The 22264-nt window shown below is 34.6% G+C and overlaps 2 protein-coding genes across 3 annotated transcripts; one reads left to right on the top strand and one right to left on the bottom strand.

The window, feature by feature from the left end:
• Nucleotides 1-4610: 4610 nt before the first annotated feature.
• LOC128218370 (EKC/KEOPS complex subunit TPRKB-like) lies at nt 4611-7683 on the top strand. The gene is made up of 4 exons (XM_052926027.1): nt 4611-4768; nt 5463-5585; nt 6961-7134; nt 7540-7683. The coding sequence occupies exons 1-4, from the start codon at nt 4637-4639 to the stop codon at nt 7630-7632; spliced, it is 522 nt and encodes a 173-aa protein (XP_052781987.1). The 5' UTR covers nt 4611-4636; the 3' UTR covers nt 7633-7683.
• Nucleotides 7684-11510: 3827 nt separating this feature from the next.
• Nucleotides 11511-21958, bottom strand: LOC128217659 (U3 small nucleolar RNA-interacting protein 2-like). Of its 2 annotated transcripts, none has more exons than XM_052924951.1 (14): nt 21847-21958; nt 19281-19399; nt 18806-18912; nt 18179-18246; nt 17838-17879; nt 17490-17616; nt 16310-16434; nt 15618-15710; nt 14721-14821; nt 14027-14164; nt 13390-13452; nt 12873-13036; nt 12403-12485; nt 11511-11690 (listed from the first exon to the last, which is right to left on the bottom strand). In XM_052924951.1, exons 1-14 carry the CDS (start codon nt 21883-21885, stop codon nt 11541-11543), a joined length of 1419 nt encoding a protein of 472 aa, XP_052780911.1. In that variant the 5' UTR covers nt 21886-21958; the 3' UTR covers nt 11511-11540. The 2 variants fall into 2 exon arrangements, with proteins under 2 accessions (XP_052780911.1, XP_052780912.1); XM_052924952.1 differs by having other exon boundaries at nt 12403-12482.
• Between the last annotated feature and the right edge of the window lie 306 nt (nt 21959-22264).

Below are 22264 nucleotides of genomic sequence, written 5' to 3'. Positions count from 1 at the left end.
CAATTAAATATGAGACAAATAGTTAACTTGAGCAAAAATGTTTTAATACTCCGTTAAATTCACTAAAACGTTTCTTAATACTTTGATAAATGGGTACAAAGGATAAACTTCGAAAAAAGGTATCCGTCGGCTTTACTCTTTCAGAATGTTTTTTATCCCCCGTATATTCATATTTCTGGCGAATTCACGGGTAGTGCTTTCAAACAAGGCTGATATGTTCATATTTCGTGCGTAAACACGCCGGGTAGTGCATCCAAACAAGGCTAATGTTGCATATTTTGGCAGAATATACGGGTAGTGATTCCAAACAAGGCTAATGATGCATATTTCGGCAGAATATAGAGGTAGTGATTCCAAACAAGGCTAATGTTGCATATTTCGGCAGAATATACGAGTAGTGATTCCAAACAAGGCTAATGTTGCATATTTCGGTTGAATATACGAGTAGTGATTCCAAACAAGGCTAATGTTGCATATTTCGGCTAGATATACGAGTAGTGATTCAAAAAAGGCTAATGTTGCATATTTCGGCAGTATATACGAGTAGTGATTCCAAACAAGGCTAATGTTGCATATTTCGAACGAATACACGGGTAGTGATTCCAAACAAGGCTAATGTTGCATATTTCGAACGAATACACGGGTAGTGATTCCAAACAAGGCTAATGTTGCATATTTCGAACGAATACACGGGTATAGATTCCAAATAAGGCTAATGTTGCATATTTCGGCTGAATACACGGGTAGTGATTCCAAACAAGGCTAATGTTGCATATTTCGACAGAATACACGGGTAGTGATTCCAAACAAGGCTAATGTTGCACATTTCGACAGAATACATGGGTAGTGATTCCAAGCAAGGCTAATGTTGCATATTTCGGACGAATACACGGGTAGTGATTCCACACAAGGCTAATGTTGCATATTTCGACAGAATACACGTGTAGTGATTCCAAACAAGGCTAATGTTGCACATTTCGACAGAATACACGGGTAGTGATTCCAAAGAAGGCTAATGTTGCATATTTCGGACGAATACACGGGTAGTGATTCCACACAAGGCTAATGTTGCATATTTCGACAGAATACACGTGTAGTGATTCCAAGCAAGGCTAATGTTGCATGTTTCGGCTGAATATACGAGTAGTGATTCCAAACAAGGCTAATGTTGCATATTTCGGACGAATACACGGGTAGTGATTCCAAACAAGGCTAATGTTGCATATTTCGACATAATACACGGGTAGTGATTCCAAAGAAGGCTAATGTTGCATATTTCGACAGAATACACGGGTAGTGATTCCAAACAAGGCTAATGTTGCATATTTCGACAGAATACACAGATAGTGATTCCAAACAAGGCTAATGTTGCACATTTCGACAGAATACACGGGTAGTGATTCCAAAGAAGGCTAATGTTGCATATTTCGGACGAATACACGGGTAGTGATTCCACACAAGGCTAATGTTGCATATTTCGACAGAATACACGTGTAGTGATTCCAAGCAAGGCTAATGTTGCATGTTTCGGCTGAATATACGAGTAGTGATTCCAAACAAGGCTAATGTTGCATGTTTCGAACGAATACACGGGTAGTGATTCCAAACAAGGCTAATGTTGCATATTTCGACAGAATACACGGGTAGTGATTCCAAGCAAGGCTAATGTTGCATATGTCGACAGAATACACGTGTAGTGATTCCAAACAAGGCTAATGTTGCATGTTTCGGCTGAATATACGAGTAGTGAATCCAAACAAGGCTAATGTTGCATGTTTCGGACGAATTCACGGGTAGTGATTCCAAACAAGGCTAATGTTGCATATTTCGACAGTATACACGTGTAGTGATTCCAAACAAGGCTAATGTTGCACATTTCGACAGAATACACGGGTAGTGATTCCAAGCAAGGCTAATGTTGCATATGTCGACAGAATAAACGGGTAGTGATTCCAAACAAGGCTAATGTTTCATATTTCGGCAGAATATACGAGTAGTGATTCCAAACAAGGCTAATGTTTCATATTTCGGCAGAATATAGAGGTAGTGATTCCAAACAAGGCTAATGTTGCATATTTCGGACGAATACACGGGTAGTGATTCCAAACAAGGCTAATGTTTCATATTTCGGACGAATACACGGGTAGTGATTCCAAACAAGGCTAATGTTGCATGTTTCGGGCGAATACACGGGTAGTGATTCCAAACTACAAGGCTAATGTTGCATATTTCGGACGAATACACGGGTGGTGCTTTCAAACATTTTATTTCGGGAGAGTATACGTGGCACTGTAGTGCTTCCATACTATAACTTTCCTGAGTATGTTTAAAACAGGGACATTTTATGTGTTAATACTTAGTATTTATGTATCGTTCATGTTGAAGTTGTCCGACGTCCTCACATTTATCGCTACTTCTGGTATTTCAATCAGAGAAAACAAGCAAAGATCATAACCCACAACTATTTATTTGAAGTTTTCAAACAATGACAGAGTTCACCAATAAAGTGAAATTAGCATGAAGATACTGTAAACATGTACATGATAAAGGCTCGTTCCAAAAATACTTAAACTTTATTCCAAATAGTTTTGCTGATTTATACTTCGTATAATGACTTTTGGTCTGAAAGTCAAGCCGTGTCTTTAGATCTTATTTCCAGATGATGTAGGCAGAAAACCCTGACATGAATACGACATTGATTCTGATTTGTATACAAGTACCGTATCGTGTCGACAGCATCAAGGGAGTGCACGCTTGTTTCTTGTATCAGTGAGAACATCGTCACAGTTGTTCCCCTTTTCACGCAATTATTGCATTGTCCGTGTAGTGGATGTGCCTTGAATGTTGTTTGAATTAATATTCAACGTATTTTATTACAAAGTCGGATATTAAGCGATGTATATTTTTATAAGTAGGTTTATGATAAATTCTTAAGGGTAATTATTTGACTATACAGTTGTAAAGCTGTAACAAAGAATATAATAAAAACATATACATGTAGTCGGATAAGTCCAAACTCACACCAACGCTTCCGACAGGTACATTGTTAAGATTAAGATAATGTTATTTACAGACCAAATATGTTCTTTAATATAAGCTAAAGCGTGCTCGCATGGGTCTAACCCGAAGGCGATGGTAAAAAGGCTCAGCTCAAACGAATACCAGACACAACGTACGGGAAGCCTGTCTGGCCCAGTTCACTGTATTCCTCTATACCGGCCTTCACTCTCTCGCATTAACGACATACCCTTGGTGCGCACAGACATCGCCGTCTTGGTCCCCCAGCATGGTCGGAGAGGAGTTATTTAGTGAGCGGACATCTTTTATTTAGGTTGGACAAGTTCTCTGTTTTATCAAACACTTTCACGATGCAATACGTATACTCATATTTGAAAAATGTGTATGGTTGTCACTTGATAGACTGGACAAAACACTTATTCATTCTACACTTATTTGATCTTAAAATGGTTTTTAGTTTAAGATTTTCTATTTTTGGGCATGCCTTTTGGGATGGCTGAGGCTCGTTAATTTCGAATTCAATCGTGGATGTGGGGAAAACGCGAAGGATTGCTAAAAGCCGGATTCATGTTGAAAGAGTAATTGGCCGGACTGGTTCGACAGAAGTATCAGATCCTGTCATCCAAACTGCCACATGAATACCTTCAGACAGATAAAGACAAGATACTAGCACTTGATAAAATAGTGCACGTGTGTTGTGCACTTGCTTATATGTGTAATTATGTTGTGCCATTCAACTAATGCCTTAGTACTCAGTGCATTGAAATTATTTCACATGAATTACTTCATTAAAGATGCACTCTTACTCCCAAATAAAATATACCACAATTAATACAAATGTTTTGATATACCAAAAAGGATGGACATGTCGACAACAATGGTTCTTATGAAGGACGCCAAGTTTAATTTGAAAGAAAGGTGCAGAAAACATGGTATATCTCAAGGCCTATGAAGTTATGGGACTATGGTAAATCACAGTAAATCTTTTAGCATTCACCAATCATTTATTTTTTTGCAATTTCAGCTATTAAATACACGGTTACAATCTTGTTATCAGTATTAAATATTTTCCATAAATGCATTTTTTTGGTAAGTAGTTAAAAGTTTATAAGTCAAAATTTATGTTTGTTATACGTACATGTGTATACATATTAATTTTGAATAAGTGTGTCACTTTAATGAAATATGAGGTTTCTATCAACTCACTGTGACCCCAAGTTTTTCGTGTTTTTATGTTGCTTTAAATCATATGTGAAAATATGCTGCATTGCTTATCAAATTATTTCTATGTACTGGTTATGCGCTTTTTCTTCAAGTCGCGGCCTTTTTATGAGTGAAAACAACTGTTATGTGCCAAAGTCATATACTAGTCATTTACTCCCAAACAAAAGAATGATTTGGCGGCAAACTTTGCGATCTTTGTAGCATACAGTATAGAAATGACTGCATTAATCTGAAGAAACAACATTTCTTAACAATCTTGGGACAGTTCACTGCGTCGGTTTCACTTGAGTTTTAGTGGTATTTAACCTCTTTTAATGATATCTGAAACTCAAAGGGAAGTAAGGCCTATAAAAGTATCAAAGGGAGGGAATAATTTTAACATACACCTGTTATCATGCCTAATTATTTCAAAAGGGACGGTTTATCGTTCTCTCTTGCATTATTTAAAGATTTGAAAAATGCAATTGATGTTAAACGAATGGTTATGAATGGAGAATTTGAGGCAACTCTGTTAAATACCAAAATGGCAAGTATTGAAATAAATAGCACGTATATCGGACTGTTGGTTTTCGGATAGTCGTCATAATATACTTAGTCTTAGTTTAAACTCATATATTTTACAACGATTGTGAAACAAGTTATAACAACATTATGTTAATTACTCTCGTTGCGACGATTTTACGCGAGAGTGCGGTCTTGTGTTGTGTGGAAAACCGGAGTACCCACTTGTCCGGCTTGGTGACCAAAAACCAAACTCACATGCGCCCAGGCTGGGAAACGAACCTAGGTCGCTGGGGTGAGATGCAAGTGCGCTAACCAGACAACCTTATGTACTGTTTTACTAATAATATACTGGTATATTTGGTATCAAACTTTTGATTAAAGGGTCCTAGTTTCTCCCATCTTGGAGATTGTCCATGATGACTTCTGGTTATAATATAGTCAGTGAGAGACAAATATAATTTATATTGATGATTTTATTAGTAACTTAAAATTTATGTTAAAAACCTGGGAATTTGATTTGTTATTGGTCACTGTCTCGCTGAAACATCTCAATAAAACAAATTATATTTGTGATAATAACTCACCAATGCATGTGTTTAAACATAGCTCTTGTTTTTCAAGTAAAGAAATGACTGTCCTTCATCAGATTTATATTGAAATAGGTATGTTGGCAGTCAAACAGTGCATATATATATGTATTACATAATACATTACAGATACCAGATCCATTCATAGTGATAACAGCAGCAAACAGGGCGGCATACAACCAGAGATACGGCAAGATGGTGACTAAGAATGTCCATTCTGAAGTGCTCTTCTGTCTGTCTCCTACTAAAAATGTAGGTTGATTTGTCGTTGTTGCTTGATTTCTTTTATAGGGATGGATATGTTCGCTATGCCTATTGTTCACTAGTAGCATAAGTGATCACATATGGAATAGTGGATGAAACTGTTAGTCACAAATTCATTTAGTTAGTTTATACTAACGTATAGCTCGATTGTGAAGACAACTAAAAGGTGATATGAATCACTCTTGAGTCATTTCCTGGGTAGAAACTTGGGCACTGGTTTGAAGTTCTTTTCCAGAGGCCATGAGAAAGAACACTTATTTTTTACCAAACTCACAATATCTTATTCTTTAGCGTGACTTCTTTATATGGCATTAATGAAGTTATAATTTGTATCCTTTCATTGAAATGTGGTTCTGAAATTTCAGTCTAATTATTTAAAATAATAATAATAAATGAATGCTTTAAACTTTGATTTTTGATGTGGCCAACCTGTTTTACATGTACATTAGTGTGTTAGCTTGAGTTGAGAAGGGTGCTTATTTTTTTTTAAATATGCACTTTGTTCTGTATAATATATTATACAGTACAAAGTGCATATTTAAAAAAAAAAATATTTTTTCAATATTTTTTTACATATTCGGTATTATAATTTTCGTTTTTTTTTTAAAAAAAAATTAAAAATGATTGAGTTTGAAATTCCGATGCCAGTGGCTGAAACCTGTCCTTTTTTTGGTAGAACCATTCTGCCTTTATAGAAATAAATGCGTAAGATAATCAGACGTTTCTTTTGTTTTGATTAAAACTGATAGTTGGTTTATAAATACATACAAACTTTAAATATTTGCATTTGAGACCTAATATGACTTAAAATAAACACAATTTTTAACATTTTCTGCCCAAATCATAATGTTCAAGTTCTTCACAGCCTGATACTATATGCCCTTTTCTCCATTAGCAACCAGTTCCTTTTCTGCAGCACCCTGGCCTATTTAAAAACATGACTTAAACACCTCAATTGCCAAGCGTGGCTAATCAGTGGTCTAGTGGTTACACACCTGACTGTCAATCCAGGGGCCTCGTGTTCAACTTCCTGCCACAACACTAAAAAAATACTAAATCCTTAGGGAGGGTTGACAAATGGGGGTCCCGTGTGACAGTGCTATACACTGGTGCACATTAAAGAACCATGGTAACTCTAACCAGGGTTACATTCTGTCAGAGCAAAAAAACTAAAAAGACTAACAATCTTATCGGTGCACTCGCTGAAAATGGCAAGGTCCAAGTGCGAGAATAAATAAGCTTACATAACGTCACAAATGCCAACAGCCCTTTTTGACTCTTTAATAGCACCCTGTACCTCTTTTCCAGTAACAAGTCCTTTTAAAACATGGTTAAAACACTAACCACCTTTCTTATGTTTCAGATAACAGATTCCTTTAAAAAGTTTGGCATGCCAGACTCAGCTGACAGTGTATTTGTTGTGCTTGTGAATGATAGAGACAATAAGGTGATGGAACAATTAACCAAGGTCATAGATGGAACTGAGGTAGACACCGGGGACGTCACACAGTTTACTGATGAATCTCTCATTAAAAAGGTAAATCTTTTTTCCGCAGTATTTCATATTTGCTAAAATTATCTCCCATTTTTATTAAAACTTTGCATACTGGTAAATTGTGTCTTGCAATCAGTTTTGTAACACAAGGACAAATCAAGATATGCCAAGGTATTGATTGTTGTGTGCAACATGATTGTTGTCTGCTACTAGTATTGTTATATAATGGTTCATAAAGTTGCCTTTGTTGCAATTAAAAGTATTCTTACCATTGTTGCATGTAAACCTATTCTTACATATGAGCTGTTTATTCCTTCGTCTGGTGGTTTTCCTAGTTACTGGCGATAATTATTGTAAAAAGACACCTGTGTATTCATATGAACATATCATGTGCTAAAAATAAGTTCCAATTTTCAACTTGATACATGTAGGACAATATTGTTTCAGGTTTACAAAGTCTCAGATGAAGAATTAAATTGCGGCTCGTTGACAGATGCGCTGGTGTCAAAGATTGCAAGCAAAGAATTTGTGACTGTTTGACAGTTTAAAAGTGTTTTCATTCTAATATTTAATAAAACATTTTATAGAGAATTGTGTACTACTTCTTGGTCATGTTTCTTATGAATAAGTTTGAGTATTAGTTAGATAGAAAATGGGTACCTCTACAGAGTGTAGCACTGTTTTCATATCTTTGAACTAATGGAGTGTAGCACCGTTTTCATATCCTTTAAGAGGCCTACATTTTGAAACAATGTGACAGTGAATTGCAATAGTAACAACTCGGCCTTCTCCAGAAAGCTTCGGACTAGACCACAAGATGTATAAAATTTGATGAGGCTGCAGGCGATTCACTCAATTATCATTATGCTAAATAGACCTGATATATCAAAGAGAATGTGCTGGAAGGAATGATTTTGATTTGTGTCTTAATTCACTTTTGGAAGAAAATTTAAAATAAGATTCAAATTAAAAGAAAAACAGCTTGATACTCTTCGCCATGTGTTCCCCATGTGTTCAGTTGAATATGTCCCTTGACAGTTGATAATCTATACAACATGTTTTCAATATGTGCGCCGCCATGATGGACTAGTTTTAAAGACCGGGGTTATTTCAGAGGTCATATCTGTTGGATAACGGCTAAGGGCTTCCGATTAAGTAAATAAAACAAACTCTCTCAACTCGTTTGATAACGAGATAATAAAATTGGCTGCAAGAGTGTTGGGATAAAAATGGATAAAGTTTCCTTTTTTAGCTCGACTATTCGAAGAAAAGGTGGGCTATACTACTCGCCCCGGCGTCGGCATCCGGTTAAAGTTTTAGGGCAAGTTGGGATTTTCACTTAAAACTCCAATACCCTTCATTAAATTGACTTAATACTTCACACAGTTGTTCAGGGCCATCACATGATGAGGTTAGATAACTCCATAGTATTCTTTACACAGATTATGGCCCATGATTGACTATGGAACTTAGGTTAAAGTTTTAGGGCAGGTTGGGATATTTATTAATAACTTCTATATGCTTTGTTCAATTTACTTAATACTTCACACAGTTGTTCAGGACCATCACACAATGAGGTTACATAACCCCATATTATCCTTAATTCAAGTTATGGCCCCTGATTGACTTAGGTTAAGTTTTAGGGCAGGTTAAAGTTTTAGGGCAAGTTGGGATTTTCACTTAAAACTCCAATACCCTTCATTAAATTGACTTAATACTTCACACAGTTGTTCAGGGCCATCACATGATGAGGTTAGATAACTCCATAGTATTCTTTACACAGATTATGGCCCATGATTGACTATGGAACTTAGGTTAAAGTTTTAGGGCAGGTTGGGATATTTATTAATAACTTCTATATGCTTTGTTCAATTTACTTAATACTTCACACAGTTGTTCAGGACCATCACACAATGAGGTTACATAACCCCATATTATCCTTAATTCAAGTTATGGCCCCTGATTGACTTAGGTTAAGTTTTAGGGCAGGTTAAAGTTTTAGGGCAAGTTGGGATTTTCACTTAAAACTCCAATACCATTCATTCAATTGACTTAATACTTCACACAGTTGTTCAGAGCCATCACATAATGAGGTTAGATAACTCCATATTATCTCTTATACAAATTATGGCCCCTGATTGACTATGGAACTTCAATTGACTTAATACTTCACACAATTTTTCAGGACCGTTACCCAATGAGGTTACATAACTCCATATCCTTAATACAAGTCGTGGCCCCTGATTGACTTAGGTTAAATTTTTGGGCAAGTAAAAGTTAAGGGCAAGTTGGGATTTTAATAAAAAAATTCTATACCGTTCATTCAATGCACCAATAAAATTCAAAAATTTTTACAACCATCTTACAACAAGAAACATAACTCTACTATAACCCTAAATACAAATTATTGCCCTTGAATTTTTTTATTTTATTTTGAAGGGCATATTTGTATATTCTTAACCACATTTTCATAATAGGAAATCAAGTTATTTGAATGACTTGCGTCATTATTCAGGCGGGCTGGTGGGAGGGCAGCATCAAAATCACCTTGTGTATCGAATAATTTTAGTTGGGTTTGACATAAAGAGACCAAACTTGGTAATATTACATCGTTATTGTATTTAAACAATTGATCTTTGAGGTCAAGGCCACACGAAGAGTTAAAGGTCAGGTGGGCATTTATTAATCGTTAAATGGGTAGAATATTAGAAATACATAATAAGTTGACAAAAATGTTCACTTGTGCAATTTTGCAGATCACACCTTTTGAACAAATACCGTCATAGTCAAGGCCACATAACTTTTTAAGGTCTGATAGCCATTTCACGTCTGTTCTGTTCTCTTTAACCAATTAAAGGATTTTTGAAAAACTTTGCACAAAAGTTAACCACATTGAGACAACATGCAGAAAGTTCAATACTGTAATTCTCCGTTCAAATACATCCTGAATCATTTCAAAGTTTAGTTACAATTTGACCAAGTGATCTAGCTTTTCAGGTATGGTAACAAGACCAAGTAATGATATTGTGGCCGAAAAAATCACTAAGTTTTAAACTGATTTAATAAAACTGATATTTTTGGTGCTAAAAAGTGTTTTGTTCCGTTTGTTCTGAATCAACCAGCTTCTTGCATTAGTTTGAATATGTTTAAGAAAAAGTACAAGTTGCAAGTTTTCAGAATGTAAGATTTGTCAATTCTTTAAACATGTTATGTCTAATAGTAATATGTACAGCTAGCCACAAACATTTCGATTCTGAGTTCATTTCCTACAGAAAATAAACACTTGAAGTCAAATGGTGACATGTTGAGTTTGTTGAAAGAGCCTTTTACACAGACAGAATGCTCTTCCATGCAATTGCAACACAAAATAACATGCAGTTGAACAATAAGTGGAACCTGCGACACTATCCTCATCAGGATGAACCTCGATGGCAAGTGTTTTGAAAATCCTATCGTGCAAGGTAAAGATACAGCTTTGAGAAGGTTCAGTCTGGACCAGTCATATCAACAATATTATTAAACCTTGTGGACTTTACATTTGAGATTTTAAACATAGGCCTTGTATGGGACACGCTACTTCATCATCATAACACATTGATGTCAAGTTCTTTAGGACCATTGTAATGCTTGGTCAAAAGGCAGCCTGGACAAGGTACAGTCTATTAAGAGTGCATATTCCAACTTGTGACCTTAACCTTCGAGGTACAGACCTTGGCCTGGTGCTCAACACGCTGCCTAATCATAGTGAACCTTCATGGCAAGTTTTTTGAAAATTCTATAATCCATGGCCAAGATACAGTTCGGACAAGGATCATTTCAACCTCCAACATCTAAGCATGACCTTTCAAGTTCAGACCTGGGTCTTGTACTCACATACCACATTGTCATGGTGAACCTTCATGGCAAGTTTTTTTTCGAAAATTCTATAATTTATGGTCAAGATACAGCCAGGAAACAAATATTTTCAACCTTTGACCTCTATGCGTGATCTTAACCTTTGAAGTTCGGACCTGGGTCTTGTGCGCAACACATCACTTCATCATGGTGAACAATAATGGCAAGATATACCAGTATTGTAAATCCTAAAATAGACCCTAGGGTTAGTCAGGAAGGACAAACTTCAATAGGCACATACACAGAACTGCCATTGTGACAACCATGTCTCCCTCAACAAACACGGACTCAACAATAAATGGCAGTCTGACGGCTAGTAGCTCCCATTATCCATGTTGTTGAAGATTTCCACATACTGCACTTGGGCAGTTTAAAGCGTGAGGTAAAAAGATTTGTGTCACTTGACTTGCGGACACTAGCACCTGGCTAGAAACTCTCCACAACAACACAAACTTCTAGAACTTGGAAAGTGCTGACAACTTCTTTAATTGTAATGTTGGGCACATCAATATACAACCAAATCACAATTTTATGTAGGATACATTTTATTACATTTAAGTGACAATAAATTTGAGGGGTATGACAAGGATGGAGTTTTTGGCAGCCTTATTCGACCACCAGCGTCCTAATCTGTGTTCTTGACCCACTCCAGCCACAAGATACTGACCATCGGTAGAGAAATGTAGACTGTTGACAAATCCAACCTGAAACAGAGTTATGTTTAATGAGGAAATAAATGTTTCACTTGTTTTATAAAAATGACCTTTTCTAACTTATACATCTGTATCTTAGTGATAAGGCAAATAATTGTTTTGGTTAGTGTAACATCCTTTTCAAAAACCGGTAGAGTAGTTTTGTTTGTTTTTTTTGTTTTGTTTTTAGGCTTTATGTAAGAACATTGTCATCATTGGAAAATTGTGGCAGAGTTTTCTTCTGTATTAAGCTTAATAGGTTTTAAACTACATATTAAAACAATATTTTTAGGCCCAAGCTGATTAAGATGCCAGTTTCACAACATATAAGGCTGGAAAGGTTCCATTTAATAGTTTTAAGCAACAATATGAACATGAACAAATAAATAAAATAATGTATTGTAATTATACATAATCATTCTAAAGAACAGCACCACATTCAAAGCTCGTATGTTTTTGCCAGATAAAAAAAGATTTAACCAAAATCATTCATGCCTGAGAAATTGGACATACATCACATGCACACCGTCATTGTTAACCAATGAACCAAGAATTATGTAAAATATCTTTTATGATTTCCATGCTTTGGCCAACATCAGTTATTTTTTACATGTCAACTATAGAATCACTAAAGCTATGCAATTCAATGCCTTGACATTATCCTGCAGAAACAAATAAGCTCAGCTGATAATAATGAATAATAAAGTGCGTGTATTTAACTCACCACAGGGATGGCCATAACTGGCTCCAGTTTGCGGCAGTCGTTCATACACTTCCACAGCCTCACACAACCATCTTTAGAACCTGCTTGAAATAAAATTATGACATTCAATGAATGTTTGTGAACATTGATATGTGATTTACTTTAATTTCTAAGCAAGTTTTAATCTGGATATAGTTAAAACTTCGACATGGTAATAAAACACCAAAAACTTACTGCAAAGAAAATCCATGTCATACATTTAACTTTTTAAGCATCTGTAGTGCTAAAGGTATCTGGGACCAATAATAAACATCATTTTCCAAGCAGGTATTAAAAATGCAGAAAGCAAAAGACAGGATAATCTCTGATTTGATAATCATTATAGTGTACATTTTATAAAGCTCTAATTCAAATTAAATCAATAAATTATTGAGAATACAACATCAAATTTCTGCTGATTAAATTATATTGTTAAAATTAATAATGCTTACCTGAAGCCACCAGGTCTGTATTGTGCAGGGCGGCCACAGCAGATATCCAGTTCTCCTCCTCAGATTGCCGCTGATTCCCATTTTCATCCGCCTGTTTTGGCCCGTGGACGTTACGGAGAGTGAAAAGTGGCTTCTTCTTCATGGCACCCCACAGGGAAAGAGAACTGAAAAGTAAGGGAGCAAATTTCAATTCAAGGACAATTAAATTATTGTGGAAGCTTGTTTCATGTACCGGTAGTTAGCATTTTAAGTCATTTTGAGAAAAATGTTTCAGCTTATTTCACTTGTACTGAAATGAAATCTATCTTTACCCATCTGTCAATAACAGACCAGTTAACAAAATTCTGCAGCATTTTCAATATAACTTAGTATTAAAGGTACATACACTACATGTTTTATCAAAAGGAATACTCCTCACTTTAAAGCAAAAATTGCATGATAACTTATTTAAAGCTTACAACATGGAACATGCTGCTTTAATTTACAGTAAAAAAAGAAATAAAATCCGGAAACCTACTTGTCATCAGCACCTGAGATAAAGTTGGATTCATTAATGAGGGCTATACAGTCAACAGAACACCTGAAACATAGTTATAGAACAATACATTATTTACTTTACAATACCTTTACTTTTCACTAGAAACAAAAATATGTACATTATTGTAAAACATTATGACAAATTTATGCTTATCTGTATTTCTTTCGTAGAACTAGCGTCATTCAGTTCGTTTTACATTAAACCCAATTAAACATCTATATCATCATCATTATAATAATATTAGTATACAAATTTACAGTTGACACATTCAGTATCATTTTCTACATTCGTTGTTTTAAGATGTGCAGTGCCATTGTTAGTGCTTATACTAGTGTATAAACAGTATACACAAAGATGAGTTTGCAAATCATTTTCAAGAATGGATGATACAGCTCAAAAAGTGTATGCATGCCAAGAGGGAATTCTTTGAGGGATTAAAATAAACATTTCTGCCAAGACACAAGCTATAACAGAAACTCGCCGGTGTTGCCACTACCACTACTTCTATATTCCATTTTAAGGACCAAACAAAATGAATTGGTGAGTATCACTTTCAATGACCTATAAAACGAGATATACACTTGATCATCAATCAATAACTGTATTATATTCTCACAATTTGTGGGCATTGAAGACGAGCTGTGATTCCTCCAAGATTTTCCAGACCCGAACAGTACTGTCTCGTCCACCCGCTGTAATAGCTCGCTCTCGAGATAGACAGTCAATGGCTGTAATCTTGTCCTGGTGACCAAACCTGAATGGGGAATTCAAAACAGCATTGAATTAAGCAAGTGATGTCTTTAACCATTTCAAAATTAATCCTGTCCCACTTGTAGATACATTGTGACCCTCTGCAGGATATGACTATTAAAAAAATTGTGGCATGATGAGCAATTTCTCCTTTGCCACTACGCTCTTAACTGCATTTTGTTATTAATCACTTATTATACTTTGACTTATAGAGATATACCATATTTTTGTCTACATGTTTTCAAGGATGTCTGCTGCAATTTTGTTGTCTTTCAGAAAGGGTTAACACCCTGTGTAGTAGCCAGGTTATGTGAGACCGTGCTCGGTAATTGATAACTGAGGATTGGGCTTACCTACCCATATATAGCAAAACTATCGTAATGATACCAGTAGACCTTCCTTACCTAGACAAGACTCGGCACTATCTAATTCATTTAAAAGTCTCAAAAATAATGGACTTATTGAAATAAATACTATTTCTATTTTTAACAAAAATCATACACTTGTTAGAAAAATTCGTAATTATAAATATCATGGAGGATGAGACTTTTAAAACTCACAATGTTTCCACATAAGCTCTCTCATCCACGTTCCAAATCTTCACAGATCTGTCGTCGGAACAGCTATACAGTTCATGTGTGTCCTTTCTGAACGACAAACCCTGAAAAAAGGCAAGTTGCAGTGGTTCTTGAAAAATAGTTTTGTTCACTAAAATAAATCTTACAATTTGTTTGAACAACGATCTTTTGTGTTTAGCAAAGATTTACTTTTGGTGTAAAACCATTATTTAATACAAAAAGTTTACTGAGGTGTACATAAAATTTTCACAGCATAAGTTACATGCAGGGCTTCCATTAAAGGAAAATTGAAAGTACTTGACTCTTTTAAAGTTTGCCAAAACTTCCAAAATATTGTCTTTGGAAGTACAAAAACTTCCACTATTTAGGAGAAATCTTCCAAAACGAAGCTTAGAAGTTCAGAATACCAAAATCTGGTGTCAATGTTATTTAAAACTTTATGGCCACATTTTAGTAAGACTTCAGATAAAATGCATTCTAAAAAAGCAATTCTGTGAAGTTTCGCAAGTTAAAGTTACAAATTATTTAATATTCAAAGTATCTGGTTGGACAATAGTGAAAAATTCTGAAGTTTGAAAGGCACAAATTTCTAAATTCAGAGGAAAACTTCCAATATATATTGCTGTCAAGGAATTAAAACATCAAGTTTTAAATTCTTAATGGAAGCCCTGGTGTATAACATTAAACAGGCCTATAACATTAAAAGGGCCTATAGCATTAAACAGAGCATTAACATTTCACTTGCAATTTACAACCATCTTAAAAAAATATTTTCTACCAAGGAATCTGACTCAAGAGTTATTATCTGTCTTCAAAATTGATGTATTACTTAGAACAAATGAAAATATATGGACCACCATTCTATGAACTCTAACTTACAGTCACAGCATCCCTATGGCCTTTAAATGTGTATATGAGCTCCATGGTTCCTGCATCCCACAAGTGGATCAACTTGTCCGCATCACCGGTGGCCTTTAAGACAGAGAAGTAGAAGAATGAATTAAATTTAATGCTGTTCCATGTGATGCTAAACCAGGTATAAGTTTGGTATCTCCTGGACTTATCATTTTTCAATCAATGTTTGCAAATATTGTATTTTTTTATGTTAAGTTCTACATGTACTTAGCATTGATTTTTTTCACAAAAATATATGTAACAAATGCAGCTGGTCATACTTTAAATATTACATAAAAAATAGCACAGTTCCAGCCAAGACATCAATGGTCAAACTATTGTATTGAACAGCAGTGATTCATTTTTAAATCTCCACGAGTACTTCACTGGAAACTCTCATCTTTCGCAACCATGGGTAGTAAGCAAAAATCGAAGACTTCTCAGCATTACTTTATGCACATATTACTTTATAGGAACAATGGTTCCACAGGAAAACATTGAGAATCGGACTCAGAATGAGCAGAAAAATGAATCACTCAAACAGTCACAATAACATAAATGTTCTCCGGGTCCAGTCGTTTACTAGCAACTTATATGTGTTGGGTGGAACATGTATGCTTGTCTCATCTTATTATTAGAAATAATTATTTTACTTCGAATTTCCTATTTCATTATACCAGATAATTTCCATCTGTAGAGATTGCCATAGCCAGTATGTGTCCTGTGTGGCCGACATGTTTTTTCTCTGTGCCCTTTCTGCCACCGTGTATCATCTTTAACTTCCGACGCTCTTTCACTGACCCTGGATATAATGCTTCTATTTATAACATTTTTGTAAATTTATTGCGACTTATAATCAGATCAGTTGGGTTTTCCTAAAGCATAATTCATGAACAAGTATAGTTTGTCATTGTTTGAACAAAACACCACTGTTATTGTACTATTTGATATATTCTACAATATATCGACATTGAAAAGCATTTCAATTGACAACATCATTTTAATTTCAAACAAATGAAGGAAAAGAAAAACATTTCACTGCACAAAAATAGATATAAATTCTATACAAATTATTAGAATTAAACATCGGTTATCCGTTAAAACTTCAGTACATTGTTTGTTTGGAATGGAAATTTTCTCTCATTCTTATTTTAAGAAATATCATGTTATCTTCACTGCGATGAAAGTATCAATTTTCGTATTTACTGCTCTTATAGATTTTGGTTCACGTGTTGCTATACTTAAGTAAGGAAACATTCACTATGCCGGGTTGAATCTTGTTAATGACTTCACAATATTATGTTTCATGCAGGACTTTCCAAGTGACACCAATTACATTGACATTTTTCAAAATATCAGCAAAACAGAAACATTGTAGAATCAAAAACTATATTTTGACACTCGGGAAAATATTGATTTCCATGATCACTCAGTAAAATACTTTTTTTATTTTACATCAGAAATTAAACAAATATCCTCAGTCTCATCTTGTCACCAAACAATGGAGATTTGAAAATTATCTATCACTGATTATGTACATGATCTAACCAGAATTCAGAACCACTTCATAGAGAATATATAATTAATTAACTCACATTTTATGATGGGGGAGTCCTAGAATAACTCACTTTTTATGATGAGGGAGTCCTAGATTAACTCACATTTTATGATGGGGGAGTCCTAGATTAACTCACTTTATATAATGAGGGGTCCTAGATTAACTCACATTTTATGATGGTGGAGTCCTAGATTAACTCACTTTTTATAAGGGGGATTCCTAGATTAACTCACATTTTATGATGGGGGAGTCCTAGATTAACTCACATTTTATGATGGAGCAGTCCTAGATTAACTCACATTTAATAATGGAACAGTCCTTCCCGCCACTGTACACATACTGACTATCCGTGGAGATGACGACGCAGGTCACAGAAAGCTGGTGACCTCGGAACAAAATGTGGCTGTCTGCATTCACGGTCTCCAGCTATAAATGTTATTTATGGTTATTGTATTGCATTTTTTATTTAGGAAGTGGGTTAGAGAAAATTGGGAAGAGAAAACCGAAGATAACATTATCTGCTTAAATCAACAGTAACTGATTAAGGCATTATTCCTTTCAGCAGTACCTTGAGCTCCAAATCATTGGTTATCTAATTTTGATTGATAAATTACAGAACTTTTAAAATTTAATGCAATTCAACATACATTGTCTGCCACCTTCTTCTGCAGCTTGCCAGTCTGCAACAACTGAAAGAAAGACATTACAAGAATTATAAACATTTGAAAATAGAAATCCTGTAAATAGTCTTGATACATTGAACTTAAACCTATGAGTATATAATTTTTGACCAGAGGTTCAAATATCATGCCAACAAATATTTTGACCATGTTTTATGAAATTTTGATGAAAACTGTTGTATTTAGTTTAATGACATGGAAAAACCACTTAAACCAAAAACTGCTTAAATAACAAATAAACGCCCAATTTTCGCCAGACTATAAACAAAAAATCTTAAGAAAATCATACACTCCCCAAAACACCTTACCATGTCTTGTTTAAGCCTCTTGGAGATGACATCCCTGTCCACATCTTCTGCCAGGATATTTCCACTCTCTGTAAATATACCAACACTTGGTTATTACATCATGTAAATTGTAGTGTATATATCTATGTTATATTCCATATGCATGATTCAATTCCCTCTTGATCAATAGTTTACTATTACGTATAAAGCTAAATAAGTTTCTCTTATAACTTTATTCATCTAATGCTTTAATGACACACAAATTTATCACAAACATGTACATTGTGTTCAACAGTTTTAAAGATATATTTATATATATATGCACATCAATCGAACGCAAATTCTGCCTGTTTATCTCAATTACTCAAGCCTCATTCCATCCAGAATTCCTGTCATTCCATCCAGAATTCCATCCAGGCCTTGCTACACATATTACACAGTCATGCTTAAACTATATACATTCATTGGTAAACTTCTCAAGTGTATGCACTTGTACTTAAGTTTCAGGTAAAATATTTTTAACAGTTTTAGAGTTATGTTTTTGTATGATACAGCAGCTGACAGCACAAGTTTCATTACAATACAGGACTGATTTTCCTCCTGAAACAGACAAGCTATAAATGTACACCATCATGCATCAATCCCCACCTTCAGCCTCTATCTGAGCAATGTAATGTTTGGCCAGCCGAAGCTTTTTCTCCTGCGCTGTTTCCTCTTCCTCCTCAGATGATGAATATATCTTCTCTTGAATATCACTATGAAGAAATGAAAATAGAAGGAATAGTTTGAGAAACAATTGTGGAACATAAATCCGAAAGAACAAAATAATCAACAACTACCAATAAATTAGTAAAATACAGCATTATAATAATAGTTTAATAAATGTATAAAAGCTCTGATTTAGACACAATCCCAAATGCTTATTTAAGCAATGAATTGCGTGATTGATGTCATTATCTGGGAGACAGTTATTAAATTACACAATAACATTGGAAAAATTAAAAACTTCAAATCACTTTTGAACGTAAAATTGAAATGTTAATGACAACAACACATATTCTCAATTGCCGAAAGGCAGTTTATTTTAAGGAATGGAGGTTGAGGTGTTAATATCGGTGCTTACTCTTCCCCAACGTCTGAATCACTTTCAATTTCTTCATCTGCACCTCGGAATTTCTTCTTCTTCAATGGATATGCTGAAAGATCAGATTTTCTTTTTCCTCCAGGCGGCTTGCTTGATTTCTGAAGTAAAAGTCATAATTCGAACAGAATATATTTAACATAACATAAGACTTAAACTTCATCAGTACCAATATCATTTTTGTAACTTGCATCTGAACTTATTTTACTTCATTAAAAATAACACAAATCCATTTTTAGTTCTGGCTTCCATAACTTTAATGTTGATATTTTTTTTTTGATGTTTACAACACATTAAAGTTATGGCGTAACCTCCATAGTAAAGTCAACCAGAATCAATTGAGTGTGATGATGCAATGCAATCACATGACCATGATGACGTCGATGGATTCTATTTATAGTATCGGATTCACAAAGTTCATTTAGTTGAATCCAATTGCAGTAAGGCTGAAAATACCTTTTGATAAGTAAAAACAATTGATTTATTCCACTACATTTGAGAGGTCAAATGTAGGTCACATGGGTATTTTCTGAAAATCTTGGTGTCATGTGATTAAATTTGAACACAACTATGACCTAGTTAAGGAATGATTATAATCGGATTTATTAAAATGATAAATTAACTATCTATAAAGCGTTGTTTGGTTTTGAAAATGTGTTTGTGAACTACATTTTACTAAATTTACCTGAGGATATAGTTATTTTGTCTGTACAATGCATACTAGTCCAAATAATTGTACGTTGACAGATTTTTTTTAGATTTTTGATATGGCAAGTCCTTCACGTACAAATTGTTTAGTATCAAAAGTGGGTAGTTGTTCCGATCAGGATTCCAGGTTAAAGCATATAGCGTCTATAAAATATCATAAAAACAAGAAATATTACCAGATAATGTTATTTTATATTAGTTCCGTACACAAACAAATAAATATCCAACTTATAATTATGAGTTTGACGGCTTTTTTTCATTTCATTCTGTCAAAACATAACGATATATACATGAAGGGCACCTGCAAAGCTTTAGGGCACAGTTTTAAATTGCTCGGAACATTTCGGCCATGGCCGAGTTGTTACGATTGTATAACGAGGTCTATCTCGAAGCTTTGTCGGAGGAGGCCGAGCTATTACGATTGTATCGAGTTGTTCCCCTTCGCATAATTGTTGTCTGTGTCAGTCAACTTTCGTTTTATTGGAAAGGTAAACAACTTGTTTTAATGCACTAAATGCTTGTTTAGTGCAAAATAACATTTCACTTACATGGTAAAATATGAATAAAACTCTTTATGATCAATTTCAACCATAAATTACTTCACTTAAAACAATTTCAATATTTTTAAAACACCCCCGTTTTTTTGCATATTCCCGTTTAGACGTTAGGGATTGGAAGAATCCCGTATAACACGTCTATTATTTTAGACTAAATGCATACAGGTGAAATAACAGCGTGACATAAAAATGTCACGAATTCTGGTAGGGTTTGGATACGGCGTTCTCTTCAGCGAACACATCCAAAAAGGTAATATATAACGTGTTTGCTGAAGTTCTTTAGCTAATCCATTTTTAGGGGGACTTTATTTTAATTATGAAATGATGTAGTCCAAATAATTGTACGTTGACAGATTTTTTTTAGATTTTTGATATGGCAAATCCTTCACGTACAAATTGTTTAGTATCGAAAGTGGGTAGTTGTTCCGATCAGGATTCCAGGTTAAAGCATATAGCGTCTATAAAATATCATAATAACAAGAAATATTACCAGATAATGTTATTTTATATTAGTTCCGTACACAAAAAAATAAATATCCAACTTATAATTATGAGTTTGACGGCTTTTCTTCATTTCATTCTGTCAAAACATAACGATATATACATGAAGGGCACCTACAAGGCTTCAGGGCACAGTTTTAAATCGCTCGGAACATTTCGGCCATGGCCGAGTTGTTACGATTGTATAACGAGGTCTATCTCGAAGCCTTGTCGGAGGAGGCCGAGTTATTACGATTGTATCGAGTTGTTCCCCTTCGCATAATTGTTTTCTGTGTCAGTCAACTTTCGTTTTATTGGAAAGGTAAACAACTTGTTTTAATGCATCAAATGCTTGTTTAGTGCAAAATAGCATTTCACTTACATGGTAAAATATGAATATAACTCTTTATGATCAATTTCAACCATAAAATACTTCACTTAAAACAATTTCAATATTTTTAAAACACCCCCGTTTTTTGTACATTCCCGTTTAGACGTTAGGGATTGGAAGAATCCCGTACAACACGTCTAATATTTTAGACTAGAAATGATGATGAACAATTGATTGTTTTTTTGAAAATTTAAATCTGCTCCGGAGATTTTAATTAAAAAGCTCAGTAAAGTAGTTGATCATTAAGTTGATTAACAGTAAATCAAATCTCGAAACAGATGTCCGAAATAATACATCCGAAATATACAAACTTAGATGTAAACACGACTTTTAATAGTGCTTACATCTCAACATTTCAGCAAATAATTAAGAAAGAACAAAGTCATTGTTTGATACAAATTCAAATACTCACGGGCTTTGATTTGCCTTTCCCTTTGATGAAAAATGACATTTTCGGCCAAGCTGTGTTTATATTTTTAAACCGGAAGTAGATTCACACACGTGTGGGACGCTTAAAAACACTTTTTATCGTAGTCGACATCAAGACAAACTCCATGCAGTGGTTATGTCCCTTCATATCGCAAGTTACCCCTCACTATTAACCGACGTTTATAATGTTTAATCGTTGAACTTCAGCAAATAGTGATTATTATAATGGTAAGGGAGCGTATCAATCTGTTTCTGTAGAAGAGTTCCTAGGTGTATGTTTATATTCCATTTAAGGTAAAGGGTTCCTAATAGGATGTAACTAACCTCTTTTAATACTGTTATTATACGACTGATGCTAGAAAAGCTGTAAAGAGATTATTTTTTGACTATTTTTAAATGTC

Source organism: Mya arenaria, chromosome 14, assembly GCF_026914265.1.
Source record: "Mya arenaria isolate MELC-2E11 chromosome 14, ASM2691426v1".
NCBI classification, from domain to species: domain Eukaryota; kingdom Metazoa; phylum Mollusca; class Bivalvia; order Myida; family Myidae; genus Mya; species Mya arenaria.
Note: the sequence above shows the minus strand (reverse complement) of the source record. Positions and strands in the feature narration are given on the sequence as shown.